Source organism: Chelonoidis abingdonii, chromosome 19 (assembly GCF_003597395.2).
Source record: "Chelonoidis abingdonii isolate Lonesome George chromosome 19, CheloAbing_2.0, whole genome shotgun sequence".
NCBI classification, from domain to species: domain Eukaryota; kingdom Metazoa; phylum Chordata; order Testudines; family Testudinidae; genus Chelonoidis; species Chelonoidis abingdonii.
Window position 1 is genome coordinate 40,531,729 of NC_133787.1, and position 21,316 is coordinate 40,553,044.

General features: G+C 50.2%; 1 protein-coding gene across 7 annotated transcripts in view; it reads left to right on the forward strand.

The window, feature by feature from the left end:
* The window catches only part of TANGO6 (transport and golgi organization 6 homolog), a 95,273-nt gene that overhangs the window by 26,413 nt on the left and 47,544 nt on the right, over window positions 1-21,316 (forward strand). For 5 of the 7 annotated variants that reach the window (XR_012657281.1, XM_032771370.2, XM_032771369.2 and 2 more), the window contains 7 exons: window positions 2,498-2,610; window positions 4,259-4,435; window positions 6,508-6,634; window positions 7,912-8,103; window positions 10,890-11,024; window positions 16,648-17,184; window positions 18,452-18,509. Coding sequence is in view for 6 of the 7 variants with exons in the window: in XM_032771370.2 (XP_032627261.1) it covers window positions 2,498-2,610; window positions 4,259-4,435; window positions 6,508-6,634; window positions 7,912-8,103; window positions 10,890-11,024; window positions 16,648-17,184; window positions 18,452-18,509 (1,339 nt within the window). In the remaining variant the exon portion in view is untranslated. The remainder of the gene's footprint in view (window positions 1-2,497; window positions 2,611-4,258; window positions 4,436-6,507; window positions 6,635-7,911; window positions 8,104-10,889; window positions 11,025-16,647; window positions 17,185-18,451; window positions 18,510-21,316) is intronic. The other 2 variants (XM_032771371.2, XM_032771372.2) reach the window with 2 other exon arrangements.

Genomic DNA, 21,316 nt, shown 5'->3' on the forward strand with positions numbered 1-21,316 from the left:
TAGTGATCAGATCTTTGGCAGAAGCCTTGGCAGTCTGAGCTTTTAAACCAGGGGTGAGCAGACTATGGGACAGATCTGCCTCACCAGCTGTTTTAATCCGGCCCTCGAACTCCTGCTGGGGAGCGGGGTCTGGGGCATGCCCTGCTCCAGTGCTCCAACCGGGGAGCAGGGTTGGGGCCACTCCATGTGGCTCCCGGAAGCAGCGGCGTGACCCCTTCGGGCTCCTACACGTAGGAGCAGCCAGGGGGCTCTGCTCTGCACACTGCCCACTCCTCCCCCGAGCACTGCCCCCCCAGCTCTCATTGGCCGGGAACGACGGCCAATGGGAGCTGCAGGGGTGGCACCTGCAGACGGGGCAGCATGCAGTGCCACCTGTCCGCGCCTTTGTGTAGGAGCCGGAGAAGGGATATGCTGTTGCTTCTGGGAGCTGCTTGCAGTAAGCGCTGCCCAGAGCCTGTGCCCTGAGCCTCTCCCTGCTCCCCAGCCCCAGCCCTGATCCCCCTCCCACCTTCCAAATCCCTCAATCCCCACCCGCAGCACCCTCCTGCACCCCAAACCTCTCATCCCCAGCCTCACCCCAGAGACCACCCCTCCAGCTGGAGCCTGCACCCGTTCCCACACCCCCAACCCCCTGTCCCAGCCCTGATCCCCATCATCCAAACCCCTTAATCCCAGCCTGGAGCACCCTCTCGCACCCCAAACCCCCTATCTCCAGCCCCACCCCAGAGCCTGCACCCCCAGCTGGAGCCCTCACCCATACCCCACTCCCTAGCCCCTGGCCTCCCACACCCTGGCCTCACCCCAGAGCCTTCACCCCCTCCTGCACCCCAATCCCAATTTTGTGAGCATTCATGACCACCATACAATTTCTATTCCCAGATGTGGCCCTCGGGCCGAAAAGTTTGCCCGCCCCTGTTTTAAACGCTGTGATTGGTGCATCATTTTGGGTAGTAATGATCTGTTATAACTAGCTGACAGGCAGAGGCCAGTCAGGGGGCTGCTCTGTGGCTGGTGTTCATTATGAAAATGCTTCTGGAGTGCAGGGTGGATCCCTTGTTAATGGCACTGTGCTTTAGTCCTGACAGCAGAGAGATTAACAGTGGAGACCGCAGCTTGCAAGTGTGGAGGTTTTTTGCCTAGCAAGTGTCATTTGATGCTAGAGTGGGAATTGCTCCTTGGGGCTTCACCAGGAAGGCTTTGTATACACCAAAGATGCTGACTGGAAAGCACAGCTCCACAGGGATTAGCATGGGCAAAACACTCTGCATCAAAACAATAGGCCAGTATATTATCCAAAGAATCTCCTCCTTCCTCACCCAAGCTGCCCTCTCGCTCTGGGCTGGCATGTTGCATCTGACAGGCAATAGCAACATGTGGAAGTCTGCCCTGAGATTGGATCAAACCCTAGGAACTGCTTGCCCTCCAGCTCCCAGGGGAATCTGGAGCTGGTAGGAATAGTCTTGTTTAAAGGAACAGTGTCCTCCAATCAGGCAGTTTCCCAGCCTGCTGAGTTGAAGATCATTCAAACAGCTTGCTAACAGGGTCGGTATTTTATTTGCCTCTTCCTGGCACCCTCCCCAGTAAAAACATTTTTAACAAACCCACATACCTGTTAATGTGAAATTTACCATAAGAAATGTGCACACCCTGAAATCGTAACTCTGTAACTAATCAGAGCTTTTTGTTTCTTGTAGCCTTCTGCACTGGGTGTCTAGAGTTATTGCTATAACCGCAGCCATCTTGTGAGGGTTTTTAGAGAGAGAGTTCAAAACAAACATGTCAGTTGTAAGATTTTTCAGGATCTCTCTCCCTGGGCTTTAGGGCAGGGAAGGGAGATGTGGGGTGATTTGTGTGGCTGGTAACTGGGGGTGCTGCAGGTGGTTATGATGGTATTTGAAATGTATCGGGGTATAGAGCTCTGGGTAGGTGCCTTTTGGAAATAAAGGGAGGGAGGAGAGAGTGTCACTCTGAAGTCTCCTCAAAGTGATGCCTGTCAGCAGCCTGAGTCTCACGGGCCCTCTGCCTTCTCCTTGGATTCCTCACTCAGCACATAGCAGCCCAGTTGTCTTTCTGCCTTTGCTTTCGAGGGACTGGTCTGTCCAACAGTGGGGATGTGATTCTGGGTATGTTGGTCACTAGGTTTATAAAGACTTGTCTCTTCAAATACTGCAGTCTGTAGTTTTAACCCCCAACCCTGAGTTAGTTGTCCTGAGTAACTGGCTGTAATACGCGAATAGCATGAAGCCCTACTGTAGCTAGCTCTGGCAGTTCCTAGATGACTCTGGAGAAGATGGTGCTGATGAAGGCTGCTTTCAGTGCTTAATAGCAAACAGGAGTCTGGTGTGATCAAGGGATGTGGACTCAGAATTGGAAGGGCTGGGAGCAGTAACCTGCACCATGTATGTTCAGAAATCAGTCCCTACCAGGCATGCACATGCCTTTCACCCTTCCCTTCCTCTGCACTCCAGGCAGATATTTGACCCTTCTGTCTCCGTAGGTGTACGTGGTTGGGAATGAGCCCTCTGACGTGTTGCTGGAATCTTTGCAGCCAGCTCTGGGAGTGATTTTCTCTCTCTATTGTTTCACCAAGCAGAACGTGTCTCACTTACGGTAAGTGGCAAAACTCTTCTGCTAGGTAAAGTGGTAACGCCTGGCACATAGCTCTGTATCCTAGGGTGGAGGAATCCTCCCTGCTTGGTGCCCAGCTGTAAAAGACAGAGAAATCAGTGCCTTATTGTTGCGCAGAGATGGAAGTGTCCAGAGGACACTCCTGTGCTCAGCTTGCAGCTCCAAGGAGTTTAGATTCAAACTCACCCCGACTATGAATGTCAGACATGCACAGCAGACCAGAACCGCCCCAGGCTTGCTGTGGTAAGATACAGTGCTCGTCTGATAGATCAGAAACTAGTACTTTGAAGCAGTGACAAGTCTACCTACAAGGTGCTGGGGATCAGCCATTAATCAGTTCACTGTCTGGCCTATGTGGAACTGAGTAGGAAGGAGGGATCGTGGTTGCCCAGGGACAGCAGAAAGCTGTGTGTGTGAGGCGAGGGCTTGGCTGGGTGTGGGGTGTTTTTGTGTGCAGGTGGGATTTAGGGACAGGGAAAACTTTAAATAAATTCCAGTATATGGACCTGCTTTGTCCTTGTGCTCCACTGGCTGTTTGAAATAAAGGTCATTTGTTTTCCATTTGAGCTGATTTCCTTCTTCCCGGAGGTGCACAGGACCTGTTCCTCTCCTGGCCATTGTAGCTTTGTACACACTGAGCTCTTTGTTGAGTTCCTCCACCCCTGGAGTAGCACCAGTACTGTGCGGGCAACACTAGTGCAGACCAGCTGCTGGTGTGTTTGCCACTTTCCTCTCGGCCTGCTCCGAGCAGGATTGGACAACAGTTTGATAAACACGTTGCCAGGAGGTTTACCCAAGCCCTTCCACCATTACTAATACTGGGAGGGGCACAAGGGCTTTGACGAAAAGCTCTGTGGAGACACAGCCTTTGCCAGCAGAAAGACATAATTAATAATTTCAAAGGTGCAGGGAGACCATTGTAAAAGAATGAAAACAACAAACTAAACCAGCTGCAGGGAGATTGGGGCTTCCAGGGCGCTGGATCTTTCCCAGAATTCAGCAAGCGTAACCAAACTGCAGCTGCCCAGCACTGGTCAATCTTCCAGAATCTGGCACTGTCATGAAACAGCTGCTGGAGCTCATCCAGTCATTACTGAGTTACAGGCTATCTGTCACCTCATTCTCTTCCCAATTTCCTCCTCTGATGCCTTGGCTCAGGAATAGCTCTGTTCACTGAGTGGGACTACAGGCAGGCTTCAGGCCCAGAAGCCACTAATCCCACGAGGGGTCTGTGTAGAGGTGGTCTTTATTGTGCATATTCACTTTCATTCACACGGTCAGGCTTATCCATTCATTGCTGGGTTGAAATCTTTAACGACCCAGATCCTTCCACATCTGAACAGTGGAGGAGCAGAAGCCATTGTGACGCATTGCAGCTGCCTTATAAGCGCACATAAAGAACTGTCACCTCCCTGGGGTTTACTGTATCTGTTAGACTGCACAGAAGGAACCTTCCAAGGTGTGTCTGTGGTCATCTGCCATCTTCCCGGTGCCACCAGCTCGCTCTGATGGTGTTTGCTGTGTATTGGAGCTCACAAAACATCATTGTGACATTGCTCCATGTGTCTGTTACAAGGCAACGTGCCAGTGCTAGAAGATGGACTCTGTCATGGCCTCTCTTTCTTGACAGTTCACCGTGCCAGGAGATTTTATTATGGGTCTTGGAGAAGTCAGAGAGAGAGGTGGCGCTCTCCATGCTGGAAGGGTTTGCAGGCCTGGGTAGAACCATGCAGTTTCTCCATCCGCTGTGCCAGTTTCAAATAGCTGGTGGAGGTGGTGCCATGATCACTGTCAAAGAGACCATCAGGTAAGAGACTATATTGTGACACACTGAATTAGCAGCCTTACACCCACTGGCTGGCGTGCCTTCAACTGTCGTCATTCAACATCTCGGGCTGTTTTATGGCTCAGCCAGTAAGGGGTGCCCATGCAAAGTTCACAACGTGCGCAGAATATGAAAGCGGCGGGGTTCAAGATGTTGTCGGGGACTCTGTATTCCCTGTGAGTGTCACCACAGGGCAGGGTTGGACGATTGACTTGGACTTGGACTTGGACTTTACAGGCAAACTGAGCCGAACATTGCTCCAGCAATGAGGTGTGAAGTTGGACCAGACTTTTAGCCCTGATACACCTACAAAACCAGTAATAAAATTCATAGTTGGCTTTTATTAGCATTATTAATTTCTTCTTGGGAGCCCTTTGGCCTGAGGCTGGATGGCTCAGGGGACTGAGAATAGGAAATGGCCTTTCACTCCTGAATCACTGGTTCAAATTCTGACCAGACTGGCGTCAAATTCTGACCAGTGTCTGACGTCATCACAGCCTAATACAGGGGTGGCCAGCCTGTGGCTCCAGAGCCACATGCAGCTCTTCAGAAGTTAATATGCGGTTCTTTGTATAGGCACCAACTCCGGGGCTGGAGCTACGGGTGCCAACTTTCCAATGAGCCGGGGGGTGGGGGAGGTGCTCACTGCTCAACCCCTGGCTCTGTCACAGGCCCTGCCCCCTTTCCACCCCTTCCCTCCCCCTCCCCCGAGTCTGCTGTGTCCTTGCTCCTCCCGCCATCCCCCAACCTCCTGCACACCATGAAAGAGCTGATCGGGAGATGCAGGGAGGAAGGGGAAGGCACTAATCAATGAGGTTGCCGGGGGGAGGGGGAGCAGATACGGGGGCTGCTGACATGTTACTGTGGCTCTTTGGCAATGTACGCTGGTGAATTCTGGCTCCTTCTCAGGCTCAGGTTGGCCAGCCTTGGTCTAATGGCTGATAAGTTACGTGTGTGAAATGAATGGAGTGGACATCTGGCACCATCAGCATGGTACTAATTGACCCTCTTGTTGACGTCCTCTGTAGACTGACTGAATGAGCCATAGTGACTGAACTCCCCCAGTGCTCCTGGAGATGGTCCCTCCAGGATAGGGTCAGGCAAGTTGGTGCCTGGCGTTACATGGCAATTGCCCATGCGCTGTCTGCTTTGAGGGTAAACGGAAGACTGCAGGCTCCAGCACTGTCCAGACAGAGCCTATCACCAGCTTGGGGCATGTATCTATGAGCCAGCATTACCTGGTGGAAAGAACCAGGAACTTCTGCTTTGTCACTGGCCTACTCTGTAAGCAAGTTTGGAGTTGTCTGCACTCACTGAGGGAGATACTAAATACAACTGAGAACTCTTCCTGGAAGTGTGTGGCACTGCTCCTTGATGTCGGTAGGAGAGCCTAGCTTGCTGGAGTTACCTGCTGGATCTGGAGCATAGGTTCACACCCCAGCCCTCTCCGTCACAGGAACATGGACAAGGCTCTGGCATACAGCAGCAGATTAGGGATTCTTCTGGGAGGGAGGTCATGTAATGCTGTTGATCAAAGAGAAGGCAGGCAGACCATCCTGTTGGGGGCACACCTTCAGCAGCCTGTGGTCTCCCATTGGGGTTGGGAGTGATTTTCATGCTTGTTTGAGTCTTACAACCAGATCCCTGACTGCTGACTAGCTTAAACAGCACCTGAAGTGGTCCAGGCAGTGGGGGCCACCATTGACCATTAGAGCCCTGCATGCTTCTTACATGAATAGGGACCTTAGACCTGGTGCCCAGGCAAAATTCCATCTTCAAATAACATTGTCTCTGAAAAAGTTTCCCTGCCGTTTCTGTTGGATACGGTATTCTCTGCTTCCTGTCATGAACTGCGGTGTAGCACTGCTGTGTGCTGGCTGCTGCATCTTAATGGGGAGATGAAAGGATGCCCCTGTGGAAGTGTTCTGGAAATCCCTACAGCACATGGGGATGATATGTGCCAGGGAAATGTTCTTGCCAGGGGTAGTTCAAAAACCAACACCAGAGAGACTCTGGGTGAGTTCCTGTCGGGTGAAACGTTGGCTGCATTTCAGTGATGAGGAGGAGGCGCTCTACCAGAAGGTCTCGTCGGAGCAGTGGCAGATGGAGCAGTTGGTGGACCTGTTGACTCACTGCCAGAAGAGCGGCTTAGCTGGAGACTTCTTCATCTGCTGTTTAAAGGTAAGAAGCCACAGTCTGTTAGCAGCCTGTGCTGTGTGCAAGGGTCCAGGAAGTGCTTGCATTCCCAGAGGGTTAACTTTCACATGCCTGATGGTTCCATGCCACTACAGGTATAGGGTAGCTATATCTCACGACAGTTCCAGCACCAAGCCCTGAGGAGGCGCATGGAGTCCTCAGTCTGTGAAAGGGTTAACCCTTGTTCTGAGAACAGAAACATGTCTGAAGTTGAATGGTGGGATTTAGGCTGTGGGTAATGCCTACCTTTGCAGACTGCCACTTCCTTGGCTTTCGAGAAGGAAAGGCACTTCCCCAGCTCCCTGCCCCATGTTTCCTTTTCTTCCTGCAGCTTCGTATCCAGCCTAATCACCACCATGTTTGCTAGGGCTGGCCCAGGCTTTGCTCTGCTCTGCTGCCAGGCAGAGTGTATAATCCATGTCCTGCTAGCCCCCTTTGGGGTTGGTTACGGCCCTTCTGCTGTGCACAGGGCGCTGCACTTCCTTGTCTGGGCCTCTTTCAATGGTGACCAGAAGAGCTCATCCTGTGTATGGATGGGAAGGGGCACTGGCAGCACAGGGGCACGTCTGTGTGAAGCAAGCAGGGTGCCCAGGCCACACAGCACACCACCAGGAAGCCCTTCTCAAAGTGTTCAGCGGATGTTCCCGTTCATTTTATAACTCAGGAAATATACAGTTAAAATCTAGTTTGCTAGAGGTCAAAGGGTCTCTGGTGTGTCTGAGGCAACCACCAAAGCAAATGGGCAAGCAAGACCCTGGCAGGTTTACAACTCTAAAGTGACCATCCTTAGGGGAAGCTTTTAGTGTTCCTTCCCCTGATACGTGCTAGGAGATCACCCTGCAGCATTTGGGCCAGTGGTAGCAGTATGAGGAGAGGAGTGGGAGATCCCGGGCCTGGATAACAGAACCAGCATGAGATCCCTTTGGAAAGCTTGGGCTTTAGGAAAATGGCTGGAGAAGAATCCCCACGGCCTTAGTGCAGATCAGCCTGCCTCCCGGCACCTGGATGAAGATTCTGGGCTAGGGTGAGGATGGCAGCAAAGGTTTGAGGCCTATAGTTACTATAGTAGAATCAGCTGCTCTGTGATACTGATGTGCTCTTTAAATCTGACCTTGTTCTTGGACGTTTGCTGCTGGCCAGTTTCCAGCTGGGTGCCCCCAGCTGTGTGGATGGGGCTGTCATTGCTGGTGGCCCAGCGACCTATTTCCTGTATTTAGCTCTGTTTCTGACTGTGCAGTGCACTCCCCTCCCCTCTCTGGCAGGAGCTGACTCAAGTGGCTGCAAAGGATGAGTCTGGCTCGGATGCTGTTCCGCTCTCCTGTGAGAGTCAGGTAGAGCTGGAGCAATACCACAGTCAGCATTTTGTGGGGCAGAAGAAGAAGCTGCTTGTTCTGCAGCTGGTGGCCATGCTGTGTGAGCGCGTCTCGGACACTATGTTCACAGACATTGTCCAGGTAGGTCCTGGCAGAGCCCATGGGCATGGCACTGGCAACAGCACTGCCCATGGGAAATGCCATCTGACTTGAGACTCACAGACAACCCTCAGGTGGGTCCTGTATAAGTCTTGGTCTGCAGAGTGTGACATGAAGTCAGACGTGGCTACTACCTTTCCGTTGACTGACTCCCATGCACTGAGGTGAGGGTGCAGTGAGGAGCAGTGTTCCCTGCGTGACTACAGGGGAGAATAGCCTGAAATCTCAAAGACTTCTGCTTGAGAAAATGAGACAGCAACAGTTCTGAGCTTCCCACAGCCAGCACTTCTACATCAGTCACTGCTGGGCACCCTGCTGGAAGAGGCTGGGGCTGAGTATCTAGAGCAGTGGTTCTCAACTTCTTTTTTCATTTGTGGACCCCTACAAGATTTCAAATGGAGGTGTGGACCCCTTTGGAAATCGTAGACGTAGTCTGCGGACCCCAGGTTGAGAACCACTGACCTAGGGGACCTTGCCATACTTGGTGCTCCTGTCCCATTTCCAACAGCACCTTCTCCTGGGCTAAGCAGAGTGCCAATATTTTTCCCTAGCCCCTTATTCCCAGAGCCTGCTGACCTTCCATTCACAGTTTGAACAATATTGGGAGAATTCAGAAGCTCCTGTGTTACTCAAACTGTGGAGGTGATCTGAGCTGCTGTTCGGGGATGGAAGGAGCTCCAAATTGGTGGAAATGTGATGTGGTCACCAGATACCCTCTACCCTCTTGCCATGGGGCCCCCATTGGGAGCTACTCCAAAGAAGGTTACTCTGAATTGAACCCCCTGCATGAAGTATGAATAACCGCTAGTCTTCCATCCCCAGCACAAATCAGCACTCGGGTGCTCCATGCCGGCTCTGCACCAGCCGTTAAATGAGCCTCTTTGCAGAGTTGTGCTGCACCAGTGTTGCTGGTGGACAAACAAAGAAGTGAACCGCAAGAGTTATATTAATGTTGAGCTCCATTAGAAATGCACGAAGCTAAGGGAAGATCAAAGGTTTGGGCTGCCAAATGGCGAAGGCCAAAGCCAGTCGAGCAGGAAATGTGTTTGTGATTTTAAAGCTTCTTGCAGAGAGTTGTGAAACATGGGAAAAAATATCTGATCCTATTCTTGACTGCAGACTCGGCATGGAGCGCGTGAGGTCTAATCCCCTGGCCTTGTGTTACTCTACCTAATTGGGGAGCGCTTTGAACAGATGAAATGTGCCTAGAGAAGGAATAGTTGTTGGAGGCTGGAAACTCTGCAATGTGTTTCTGGAAAAGACCAATTATTCTTTATTCGCGGAATACTCCAAACGATGCAAAGTGCTGTGGTGACAGTGGAGAAGGGCACAGTCCGTGCCGCAGAGCACTTGCAGTCAAAGACAGCCTACCGAAAGGGGAGGGAGCAGGATTGTCTCAATGAACGTATTTGATCCATGCTGAACTCCTGCTTTGCCGTTTCACCCTGTAGCTAGCCCGCAACTTTGATGTGTGCTGGTTTAATCTAACCCTGTTTTACTGAGCTTTCTAATTGTTCCTTACAGGATATTTTAACCCCGGTCCTTTCTTAATATTTTGCACTCTTTAACCCCTACCCAGTCTATATTTACCTAGTTAACCTTTCAAGCCCTCACCTTTTTCCTAATATGTTTGAACCCTTAATCCTCCTCTGTCATCCCTCCCAACAGTGATCAGGTGATGAGTCCAGTGCTCTCTGCTTCCCAGAACCTCCTCCGTCCTTGCCCACCTCCAACCCTTTCGCTCGGCACAAACCTCTAGTCACCTGCAGAGACTGGCGGTTTGCTTAGCTCAGATCGGAAAGGGGTAGCTCCCGGGGGCTGCTAACATACTGCTCCCTGGAGACCTTGCAGGACTCCTGCTCTCGCAGAGGCCTGCTAATGAAGGCAATGAGCTGCATTATTATCGTCATCCAGGGACTGTGAAGGGCTGCAGTGAAGAAGCAAAGAAACATGCTGCTTCCCTTGGAGTAAAGGACTCGGAAAGCCTTGACAGAAGCCAAGCCACTGTTGCTGTTTATAGCCCAGTCTATCAGTGTGTGCTTTTTAAGGACTTTCTAGCTAGGCTTTGGGCTAAAACCTGCTATGTATGACTCAAGTGGGGGATGTGAGTGTTGTATTTTAAGTATCAAGTTTCAGAAATATCAGTTTTTTGTCTCAGGTTTAAAGGACTGGAGGGAGGGGGAAGGCCTGTTGGTTTGGCTGCAGCCTTACATTCCTGGTGCTGACAGCCAAGTCTGCTTGTTAAAATTAAAATGGCGAGAATGTTGAGGCATAATATTGCTTTTCATAGTGAAGAAAATTAGACAGGCCAAGCTCATAATATATGAGCAGCTACTGGGGAGTCATATCTCCAGAAATACTTAAAATTTGCTAAAAGTATCTCTCAAACTCCTATGGCTTCCTGGTGCCCACCAAGTGAGTTTATAAATAAATTAAGCAAAGCCGCGCTGTCTTCTCTTCCTCTGGAACTCCCAGCATGTCCGGCACTGGGAGCTCTTTGGGAGAGGAACTGTCTATTTCTGTTTATGGTACAACATTGAGCATGGTGTGAGTGCCAAACAAAGAATCAAGTTCCGCTTCCAAGTAAATACGTCTTTCTCCGGCTCCCCTGGTAGAGGACCAGAGCTCCTGTAGTGTGCAGTGCACTGCAGCCAGCCCAGAGAGGGTGCAATACCATGGGTGCAGTGACTGAAGGATCATTGTGTCTCTAGCTGGAATGATGTGATCTTTCTTTTTCTTCTGTTCCCTAAACTCCCTTCCTTTGGCAGGTGGTGGAATTTGTGGCAGTTACCTTGCAGCGGGCATGTGCAAGTCTTGCCCAGGGTCCAGAGGGCACTGTGGAAGCGCAGACCCTGAGCATGTCCATGGGACTAGTGGCTGCCATGCTAGGAGGGGCAGTGCAGGTAAGCCAGGACACGATGGGATGTGTGCATATGATCTGAATTCATGAAAGGGCCTCTGGAGCCCCTGGCCAGCAATGCAGGCTGCTCTGGCATATGCATGCCAGCCTGTGCATGGGCTGTGATGCAACACTAGAATTGCTGGAACTGGATGGTTAGTTTAGATCAGATCATATTGAAATTTTGAAAATAGAGATCCTTTCCACTCCTGTGCCTTGCCCCTTGGTACAGACATGGTTTCCCTTCACCAGGATGACTCTTAGGCTGTGGTTTGGATACTACAATGCTCCCGTCCCTTTCCTCTCCCCCATGTCTGCTGACTTCAGTCTGAGAGTGATGGCAAGAAATTGATTCATGCCATTACATCAACTAGAGTGGGCTAGTGTGTAATGTGCGAAGGATGTAGCTGTGTTGTAACAAAGGGACCAGATGATTCACAATTGAGCTGTCTGCCTGTTGCGATTTAAGCAGCACCTTTGCTCAAGAGGTTACGCTTGTACCTGTTTTGGAAGCATTTTCATACCAGCATGCAAGTCATTGCATGGCTTGGATCCTACTTCATTTCGCAGCCTCTTCCTCCTTCAGTTTGTTCATTTACCCAAGGTCTCTTTATAATGAGGTGTGTTTCTAACAAAAAACCCACCAAACTCTAAATCTGTGAACAGACCCAGTGAAGGAGCATGGCCTGGGTGCATATTTAGTCAAACTACTACACTTCTCCTTTAGTTTAGTTCTGTAAATCTTCTAAAGTGTGAAGAAGATAGTGATCCTGCATGTGCCTTGTAAGGTACACAGGAGGGAGCCGTTCTGGGACACACCTTAGAGGTTCTGCTGCTAGGGAAGGCAGAAAATATTTTCCCTAGCTACACAACTCTTAAAGCATAAGGGAGAATAGGGCCCTGTCTTGGGACTGCTACGGTCCAGGGGACAGGTTGTTCTGGTGATATTTTGCCACCTAGTTCCAGATTGTGGAGTTTACATGTACTTTGCATGCCAGCAGCTTCCAAGTCCTGGAGAATCAACTTGCTCCTGACGTGTTTTTTCTCTAAAGTAAATAAACCTAGGACATGGCATACAAAAAACTCTGCACAGCTCAGTGCTCACAAGTCATGAAGTACCAGTTAGTTTCATGCAGAATCTGGATTCTACCACCAGGTATAGGTGATCTGAGTCTCTACGTGATCACATTGTATTCCTTAAATATTCATGTTTTTAGTCTGAGATGCTCACGTGTAGCATCTTGTAAGTGCATTACTCTGTATATGTCTGTCAGTCCCTGAAAGTCACTTACATGAAAAGTACACAATAAATTAAACTTACAGGACATCTTACCAATTAAGCAGGCATGGGAATAATAGTGAACATTTGCTGAGCACCTAAGTTTGCAGCTAAATTAACTTTCTGGTCAACTGCCTCATTTTCTGAATAATACCAAAGAAAGGCTGACCTACTGGTGAAAAAGAGAATTTGTTGCATCTGTTTGCTCACTAAGTTACTAAAATAATTAACGGAAGAGGAGACCCTTTCAGTGAAAACATTCTGGACTGTCTTGACAATGAAGTTAATGGAAGTGTGAAAAAATGGTATATGGTCTCATATGTGAAAAGCAGTGGAAATCTTGTATGAAGCTATGTTAGTTCAGCAGTAGCCTGTGATCATGTGATTAATGACTATATCATGCTACATGTGCATAAGGGGAAGACAGAACGTCCATTCTCCACTCTCTGCCAAATCCCAGCATTTTAGGTTGTCAGTGGGACTAGGTGGGTGAATGGATCAGTGTTCACGTCGCAGTGCCCAGCCCAAACTGGGGAAGCTGATGATGCAACCAGCGGACCAAATTTGGTGATGAATCCTGCTCACGTGCCACCTGAGGCACGTTGGGCATATGCTAAGAAGTAGGACTGGGTATTTAATATTGACTTTTTGGTTGTGTGCATGGGATTAAACTGATATCTAAATGTGGGGCTGGGAAGGAATTTTGCCCAGGGCCTGGCAGGGTTTTACCTTCCTCTGAACCACTGCCTGGGAGTGTTCCACTCGCATAAGGTGGGCATGTACCACGATGGATTTCTTTCCCTTCTGATTGCAGGGGAGCCTAGAGCACTGTGGGCCATCGTCCCTCCCACTAGCTATGATCTAAACCAGCCAAACACCATGTGAACTCAGGCAGAAGCTGACTCTCTGCCCTTTCTGGTTTTCTTTCTCACCTAGACTCCTGCTTTCCTTTTGGGGTCTTCTCATTGATCAGCTGCGCCTTACCCTCCTTCCTCTGGCATGAGCAACACCTCCTCATACACAGAGAATGTGCATTCTAGGTCCGTGCCCCTGACCCGCAGTGGATGAAATAGTGGAGCAGGGCTCCATACTTGTACATGGGCCCACTCTTAAGTCAGACCTGATTCTCGTTAGCTCATATCCGCTTGCTAGCCATTGTCAATGGAAGCAACTTAATGTGTCCAAATCAATTGAATGAGAGAGGTTTGCCAGGGCAGATGGTGGTTGACATTTAGGTTAACATTTAGTGTCTTGCAAATCTATGGGTATTCGCTTTATATCTGCATCTGCAGACCATTTTTGAAAATTTTTGTATCCATGCAGGACTCTGTATATTGTCTCAAATGGCCACCACAGAGAATATTTATCTTGGTTTTCAATTAAGTGTTTTGCACAATTTTGCAAAAATATCTCCTGAAGCCACTGGCAAACCATCGGCTTCACTACTCAAGTCTTTGCTTTCCCAGATCTAATGACTGAATTTTGAAACTGGTGGTTCCAGGATATTAGAGAGACAGGGTGGGTGAGGAAATATCTTTTATTAGACCAACTTCTGTTGGCGAGAGGGACAAGCTTTCGAGCTCTGTATAAGCTCGTAAGCTTGTCTCTCTCGCCAACAGAAGTTGGTCCAGTAAAATATATTACCTCGCTCACCTTCTCTCTGATTTTTGAAATGCAGTTCAGTGCAAGAACTTCTTTTCATCCTTTCCCATGTCCTGATACACGCTGCTAGCAAAACCCCGCAATGCTTCTTGCAGATCTGACACATTGCTGCAGCTTCAGAGGGAACTTCTACCCAGTGACACTCTTGAGTAGCTTAGGCACAGTGCATTCCCCACAGTAAAAGGGGGCTTGGGAGGAGCGTGCAGAGGACAGCTTTGTGATCTACCCTTGTGTTGCTGAACCCGGTGGTTCTCTCATGCCTGCCTGCCCCGACCTGCACATGTCCTTTGTGAGGTTGTAGCTCTTGTGTTACCCCTGCTGGCGCTTTGCCAGAGCAAGGCAGGTCAATCAGTGCTGCTCATTAAACAGGAAGTAAATGAAAAATGCACCTTAATCTCTGCAACCTCAAGAGAAAATATTTGTCAAAGAGGAAAGGACATCATTGGTGCAGCAGAGAGTGAAAACCAAAGTAGGTGTGAGAGTCCTACTCCCCGAGTCTCCCCAGCATCTGAGATGCTAAAATCCCGGGCACTGACAATGCAGCCTTATTCGGAAAGTGTTGACGTCTCACGATTTCAGCATCGGGACTGGGAGTTTGGATTTCTGTGTTCTTTCCCTAGCTCTTCTCTGGACTTGTTGCATGGGGCTGGATGAGTCACTTGACTGTGCAGGAGCTCAGTTTCCCAGCCAGAAGAAAGTGGATAATATTTATTTTCCCATCTCCAAAGGGGGCTATGGAGCCTGGTTCATCCAGTCAGTCCTAAAGCTCAAACATTACTGATGCCAAACAGGCATTCCGAGCACATGGGCTCTGCTGCAGGAGGTTCTTTGGGAGATCCGAAGATGGTCTGTCTCCTGCTAGCTTGTTGATTAGGGTGTGCAATCACGTGTATTGGAAGGGCATGTTTCCTCTTCTGAGGAGTGATAGGTTTCTTGAGCCTCTTGGAGACCCCTGACCCAATAGTAGAGTTTTAGAGCCAAGCAGGCATCTCTGGGATGGTCTAGAGACAGTACTGAGATTGGCACTGGTGGTGGAGACGGGGGATTGGCCCAGTCCTGGGAGTTGTGACGCAATCCTTTGGAATTGATAAAAGACTTTTGCTGCCTCCCTCCTGCTCCTGCCCTCCAAAGTCTGCTCCCATCCTTGTTTCTTTTACGGTGCTGAGTGCTAAATCCAGGACATTGCCACTTGGTTTATTTTGTCACACACAGAACAATTTTCCCCTGAAGTAGCATCTTCGCCCTTTGTTGAGATCCTTTCAATGGATCTGTTGAGGTGTTGGCTACAGCGACGGCGCTTGGTCCAAAGTGGGGAAATGTTATAATTCTCATGTTTTATTTCCTGAAAGCATTGACAAGGTGAAAGTACTGGGTTATTTAACAAGTAAAAAGATATCCACTGGGAAGCAGATTTTAAATCAAGATTGGATCTTTTTCTAAACAATACGGTCTAGTTCAAACAGGGATTAATGCAGGGAAGCGCTATGGTCTGTGTTATACAGGAGGTCAGATGAGATGATCAGAGTGGTGCCTTCTGGCCTTATACTCTGTCGAATCTACAGCCTGTGAAAAGCGCTTTGTGTCCCAGTTCACGTTCATCTCTGGAATATGCTTCGGAGGGAAGTGCCGCACTTGCTGTGCTTTAGGTAACTGTCAGTGATCAGGCTCATTGCCTAGTCCTAGCAGACACATTGGTTTCCTGTACATGCCTCCTAGCAGATACTGAGGGGCAGAAAGTCATTTCTTTTGATTTACAACATACACAAATGGCTCCTAATCCTGGGATCTGGGCACCTTTGTCATAAAATAGTTACATAAAGGTTGAACCAGCAGCTGCTCCTCACCTCTAGGCAAGAAAAAAATAAGCAAAGATTAATCAAACCCCAAACAAATACCCTCTTAGCACAAGTGCAGGAGATCGCTTGCATTCAGTCTGAACCTGGAGCGTGCTGCCAATCTACACATCACCATCTGCACTCATGAAACTAGCCCTCGTCTCTCTCCATCCCCAGAAGCATAGGTAGAAGACAGGGCCCTGCAGAGTGTTGTAATAGTCACGTGCAATTACCTGTGCACACTTTTACATGCAGTTTGTGATCAGTTGCATGTGCAGCTAGTCAAGTGACTGCTCACACAACTGCTCCTGCACATCACATGTTCCTTTTTGTATGTGTTACAGTGAACATGAGGCTGAGTAAATGCCTCCTGGGAGGAGCGTCTCCCCTGCTCAGCTGAGCTAGTGCCGTGTGGCTGAACTGCATTGCAAGCAGACTAGCAGTGTCAGTAAAGGATGTGCGGGAGAAGGAGCCAGTGAGACTTTACAGAAACCAGTCAGACTACTTACTGCTGTGTCTGAGAAGCTGCATGACCAGACAAGGTGTTCTGGGCCTCCTGTAGCCACATTCTCATGTGAGGATGGTAGGGAAATGTGAAAAGCTGCTGTGCCACCCCACTTAATGGTCACACATGCCAGTTTAGGGCACATTATTATCTGATCCATCAGGCTCACATCCACGCTGTGCAGTTACCGAGGTTTCTTAATAGATTCAGCTCCATCAGACCGTCTCCCACCACTCTCTCTCCCAGGCCCCTCAGCATAGGGGAGTGTTCTCTGGAGCTGCTGTAAGTCAATGTGTCCATCTCTCATTTTGAGGCCATGCCAGTAACAGTTGTGCTCTTCTTTCAGCTGAAATCGGGTGACTTTGCCTACCTAAAGCAGTTGGTGCCCCTGTTGGAGGAGATCTCCCGCATTCATCCTGAACCTGTCATCCAGGAGCTCGCTGCTGATCTGCGCATCACCATTTGCACTCACGGAGCCTTCTCCACCCAAACGGTTGGCACTGCTGCCCACAGCACCCTGGGGAAAAGAATAGGGTCAAGTAGGTCAGGAGGACAGACCCACGGAAACCCCACAGAAAGTCCTGAGGACAAAACAGCCGGGTTCAGGCTGGGACCACCACAGAGTAATGAAAATTGCAGCCACACAAACAGCAGCATGGCCAGTAACCACAGTCCTAAAGGAAAGACTGGGGATTCCACCGTGCAGACAGAGTGCCCCGCTGGGACTCCTACAGCAGCCCACAGCCCACAACAGCTTCAGGAGCTCCTCTTATCAGCATATGACCCTGAAATCCCAGTACGGGCAGCTGCCTTGCGGGGTCTTTCCCGCTTGATAGAGCAGAGAGATCCAGACGGACTTAAGGCTCAGGAGAAACTCCTCAAGGTAGGCAGAACTCAGGACGAAAGCTTGCTTACAGAGCTTGTTTGTTTAATGTGCTATTTCCCTTCTGACACTGTGCCATGCTCAACCAAGTGTCACGTTTACAGGCTTGTCTTCACACTTCTTACATGACAACACACCTGGGACAATGTGGACTCTGGGGGAGTGACTCAAGCGAGCCATACACATGTCTGGGAAGAGCATGCAGATCCCTTGTTGGCAGGTTTTTCCTGCAGAGCTCAGCCTTCGTCCTGCTTGTGGTCCCAGCAACTCTTACTGGGTTCCCTCTCAACTGTTGGGGGTTTGTTCTCTCTCCTCCCGGCCCCATGAAGCAGTAAACATGATGATTTGTAGCCCAGTTATTGACCCTGCTTACATGAGATTAACAAGGTTCCTCTGGCCCAACATGGCTAATGTCCCTGTGCGCTATTCTCATGCTGGCGTCTCATGCCCCGCCTCTGCCCCATATTCCTGGGTTCAAGGAGGAGCAGAGGTCACTTCCACTTTTTTCTACAGCTAAAGGAGAGGAACCAGAGTTAAAATGGGAAAGTGCCCACAGATCTCTGTAAGTGAAAAGCTCACATCCTCCCTGTGAATAGCTAAGGAAACAAATTGTCCTACATGCTATTGCAGGACTCAGAGGAGATTCCTGAGCCACTCCCCACCCTGCAGCTGGCAGTTTCTGCTGTAGCAATGGGCAGCTGAGCAGTCAGTGTCTCGCTAGCAGATTCATGAATCAGCGTTACATTTATGGCAACCATGACCCAGGCTCAAATCCTTTAACCAGGGCCCCGTGCAGTCCATGATGCTGTGGGAATCCACCCATATGATAGCTCTGAGAGGCGTAAACTTCCACATTCATCTCAGCGTGGTGCTAACTGTCAAGCCTTGTTACGATGATTTAAATTGACAGCATTCACTATTTCACTGCTGGCAGAAGCATCCAGCCAATGTCCTGGTCCCTCGCTGCTGGCTGCAGAGGAGTGTGTTGGGGTAAGAGGCAGTGGAACAGCTAGTTGCTGTCAAAGTTTAGAATTTCAAAATTTCCTGTTGCTCCAAACTTGACTATAAGGTGGAGAGAAAAGCTGCTTCCCCACAGATCACGCAGGGCCTTGCTTGTAACTCCAGCTTAACCAAAAGGTACAGAGGCTCGCTCAGAGAAATGGGGAAGTCTGGATAACACCTCCAAGTGTGTGGGACTGGAGCTATCTTAGGTGAGAACATGGGTCTTGCACTCCTAGGAAGGTAACTGGTGTGCTTTGTCCTCCAGGTTTTCCTGGAAAATATGGAACATGGGGACTCCTTTGTGTACCTTTCTGCTATTCAAGGTGAGTGCAGTGCCCAAGTTGCTTGGTTTTGGTGTCTAATATTTTTCTAAGGATTTGCTGGTTAAACGTGCACGTTATGTCTGTCATGCAAAGCCCTTCGCTCCTTTCAGTTCCTGGAAGTGTCTGAGCCAAGGCAGCTACCAAGAGAGTAGCACAGTGATCACTGCCTGAGTGAGATCGGGGGGGCAAGGTCTGAACACAGGCTCAGGAGCCAGGAACTGCTGAGTTCTTCGAGTGCTTGCTCATATCCATTCCAGTAGGTGTACGCACCGCGCGTGCACGTTCGTCGGAGAACTTTTACCCTAGCAATTCCAGCGGGCCGGCAGGCCGCCCCCTAGAGTGGCGCCGCCATGGCGGGTGATATATACCCCTGCCAGCCCACCCGCTCCTCAGTTCCTTCTTACCGCCGTGTCGGTCGTTGGAACTGTGGAGCGTGGCATAGCTGACCTCCACATCCCTAGCTTCTCTTGTCAATCGTTACTGTTCCTTTCTTGCCGGCGCACTCCGAAGTGGGGAAGTGAGGGCGGGATGTGGATGGATTATAGCAACTACATCTTCGAAGAACAACAGTTACAAATGAGTAACCGTCTTTCTTCGAGTGCTTGCTCATATCCATTCCAGTAGGTGATTCCAGCCTTACCTAGGCGGTGGGTCGGAGTCAGAGTCACTGTGCCACACCAGCAGAGCCGAAGCCGCTCTTATCCCTGGGCTCTGGACCAGGCAAATGGGTAGCAAAAGGTGTGCACTGAGGACCCACTCGCTGTCCCTGCAGTTCTCCTGGATAGGACTCGTGCGAGGAACGCTGCCGATAGCCTCGGCTCTGTGCTAGAGCTGCGCCGTTTTACTCTGCCCGGGAAATGGAGTCCATGTCGTAAACAGGTCCGTATACAAGGCGTTACCCAATGAGGAAATCCTCTGAGAGGAAACTGTTACCTCTAACTCGTTCCGCCGCCGGACAACAAAGAGTTGGAGCGGACTTACGGATATGGTTTGTTTCCTGTAATGTAAAGGCCGAGCGCTTGCACACGTCTAAGGAGTGTAACGTGCTGGTCCTTATGAGACAAGTGCGGTTTTATGGGAAGAATCAGAGCGGATATTGTCTTTGGTGACATGAAAGAGCCAGCGACTTGGAGAAATCGCGCGGGGGTACGGCCTCAGTTGCACTTGTTCCGGATGGAACACCGTCTTACGGGGATCCACAACGACGCGCAGCTCGACACGCGTCCAAGCAGACAGTATCGCCACTAGGAATGCCGTCTTCCAAGCAAGTTAAGAAGAACTTAGACTTAGCGGCTCAAACGGGGGAGACATGAGACGGAGAATAGCACCAGTTAGAGATCCCAGAGGGGGCTGGGGTGTGGACCTGCGGTAAAGGCGTTCCAGCCCTTTGGGAATCTGGAAAACCACTTGGATGTGAGAGACCGATGATCTTCCCTGGTGAGAAGTGGGAGTATGGTCCGCTAATGAAACCGAGAAGAGGACAGTGCCAGGCCTGCTCCTTGAGGCGACAAAGGTAAGTGCGTAGATGACCGGTATTGGAGACATCGGTGGGACGAAGCGTCTTTCCGCGACCAGCACGTTAACCCGCTTCCACTGGCTTACGGTAATGTCCCCTGGTGGGTTGGTTTTCTACTTCCCAGGAAGACCTTGGTCCTTTCTTGCCGGCGCACTCGAAGTGGGGAATGAGGCGGGTGTGATGATTATAGCAACTACCTCTTCGAAGAACACAGTTACAAAGGTGAGTAACCGTTTTTCTCGATGTGCTTGCTCAATCCATCCAGTAGGTGATCCAAGCCTACCTAGGCGGTGGGTCGGCAGTCAGAGGTCACTGTGCCACCCAGCAGAGCCGAGGGCCGCTCTTATCCCTGGCTCTGGACCAGCAAATGGGTAGCAAAAGGTGTGCACTGAGGACCCCACATCGCTGCCCTGCAGTATCTCCTTGGATAGGCACTCGTTGCGAGGACGCTGCCGATGAACGCCTCGGCTCTGTGCTAGAGCTGCGCCGTTACTCTGCCCGGAGAAGAGTTCCAGGTCGTAAACAGGTCCGCTATACAAGGACGATACCCAATGAGAAATCCTCTGAGAGGAACTGAGACCTCCTAACCGTTCCGCCGCCGGCAACAAAGAGCTTGGGCGACTTACGAATGGTTTTTCCTTATGTAAAGTGCGAGCAGCTCTGCACACGTCTACGGAGTGTAACGTGCTGGTCCTTATGAGACAAGTGCGGTTATGGGAAGAACTCAGGCAGGATATTGTCTTGGCTGACATGAAAGGCCAGACACCTTGGAAGAAATGCGGCGCGGGGGTACGGCACTCAGTTGCACTTGTTCCGGATGACACCGTCTTACGGGGATCCACGAACGACGCCGCAGCATCGACACGCTCCAAGCACAGTGATCGCCACTAGGAATGCCGTCTTCCAAGAAGTAAAGAAGAACCTTGACTAGCGGACTCAAAACGGGGGAGACATGAGACGAGAATAGCACAGTTGAGAGATCCCAGAGGGGGCTGGGGGACTTCGGTAAAGGCGTCCAGCCTTGGGAATCTGGAAAACACACTTGATGTGAGAGACCGAATCTTCACTCTGGGTGAGAAGTGGGAGATGGCCGCTAATGAACCGAGACAGGACAGTGCAGGCCCTGCTCCTTGAGGCGACCAAAGTAAAGTGCGTAGATGACCCGGTATGGAGACATTCGGTGGCGAAGCGCTTTCACAGCGACCAGCACGTTAAACCCGCTTGCCACTGGCTTACGGGTAATGTCCCCTGGTGAGTGTTGGTTTTTCCTACTTCCCAGGAAGACCTTGGT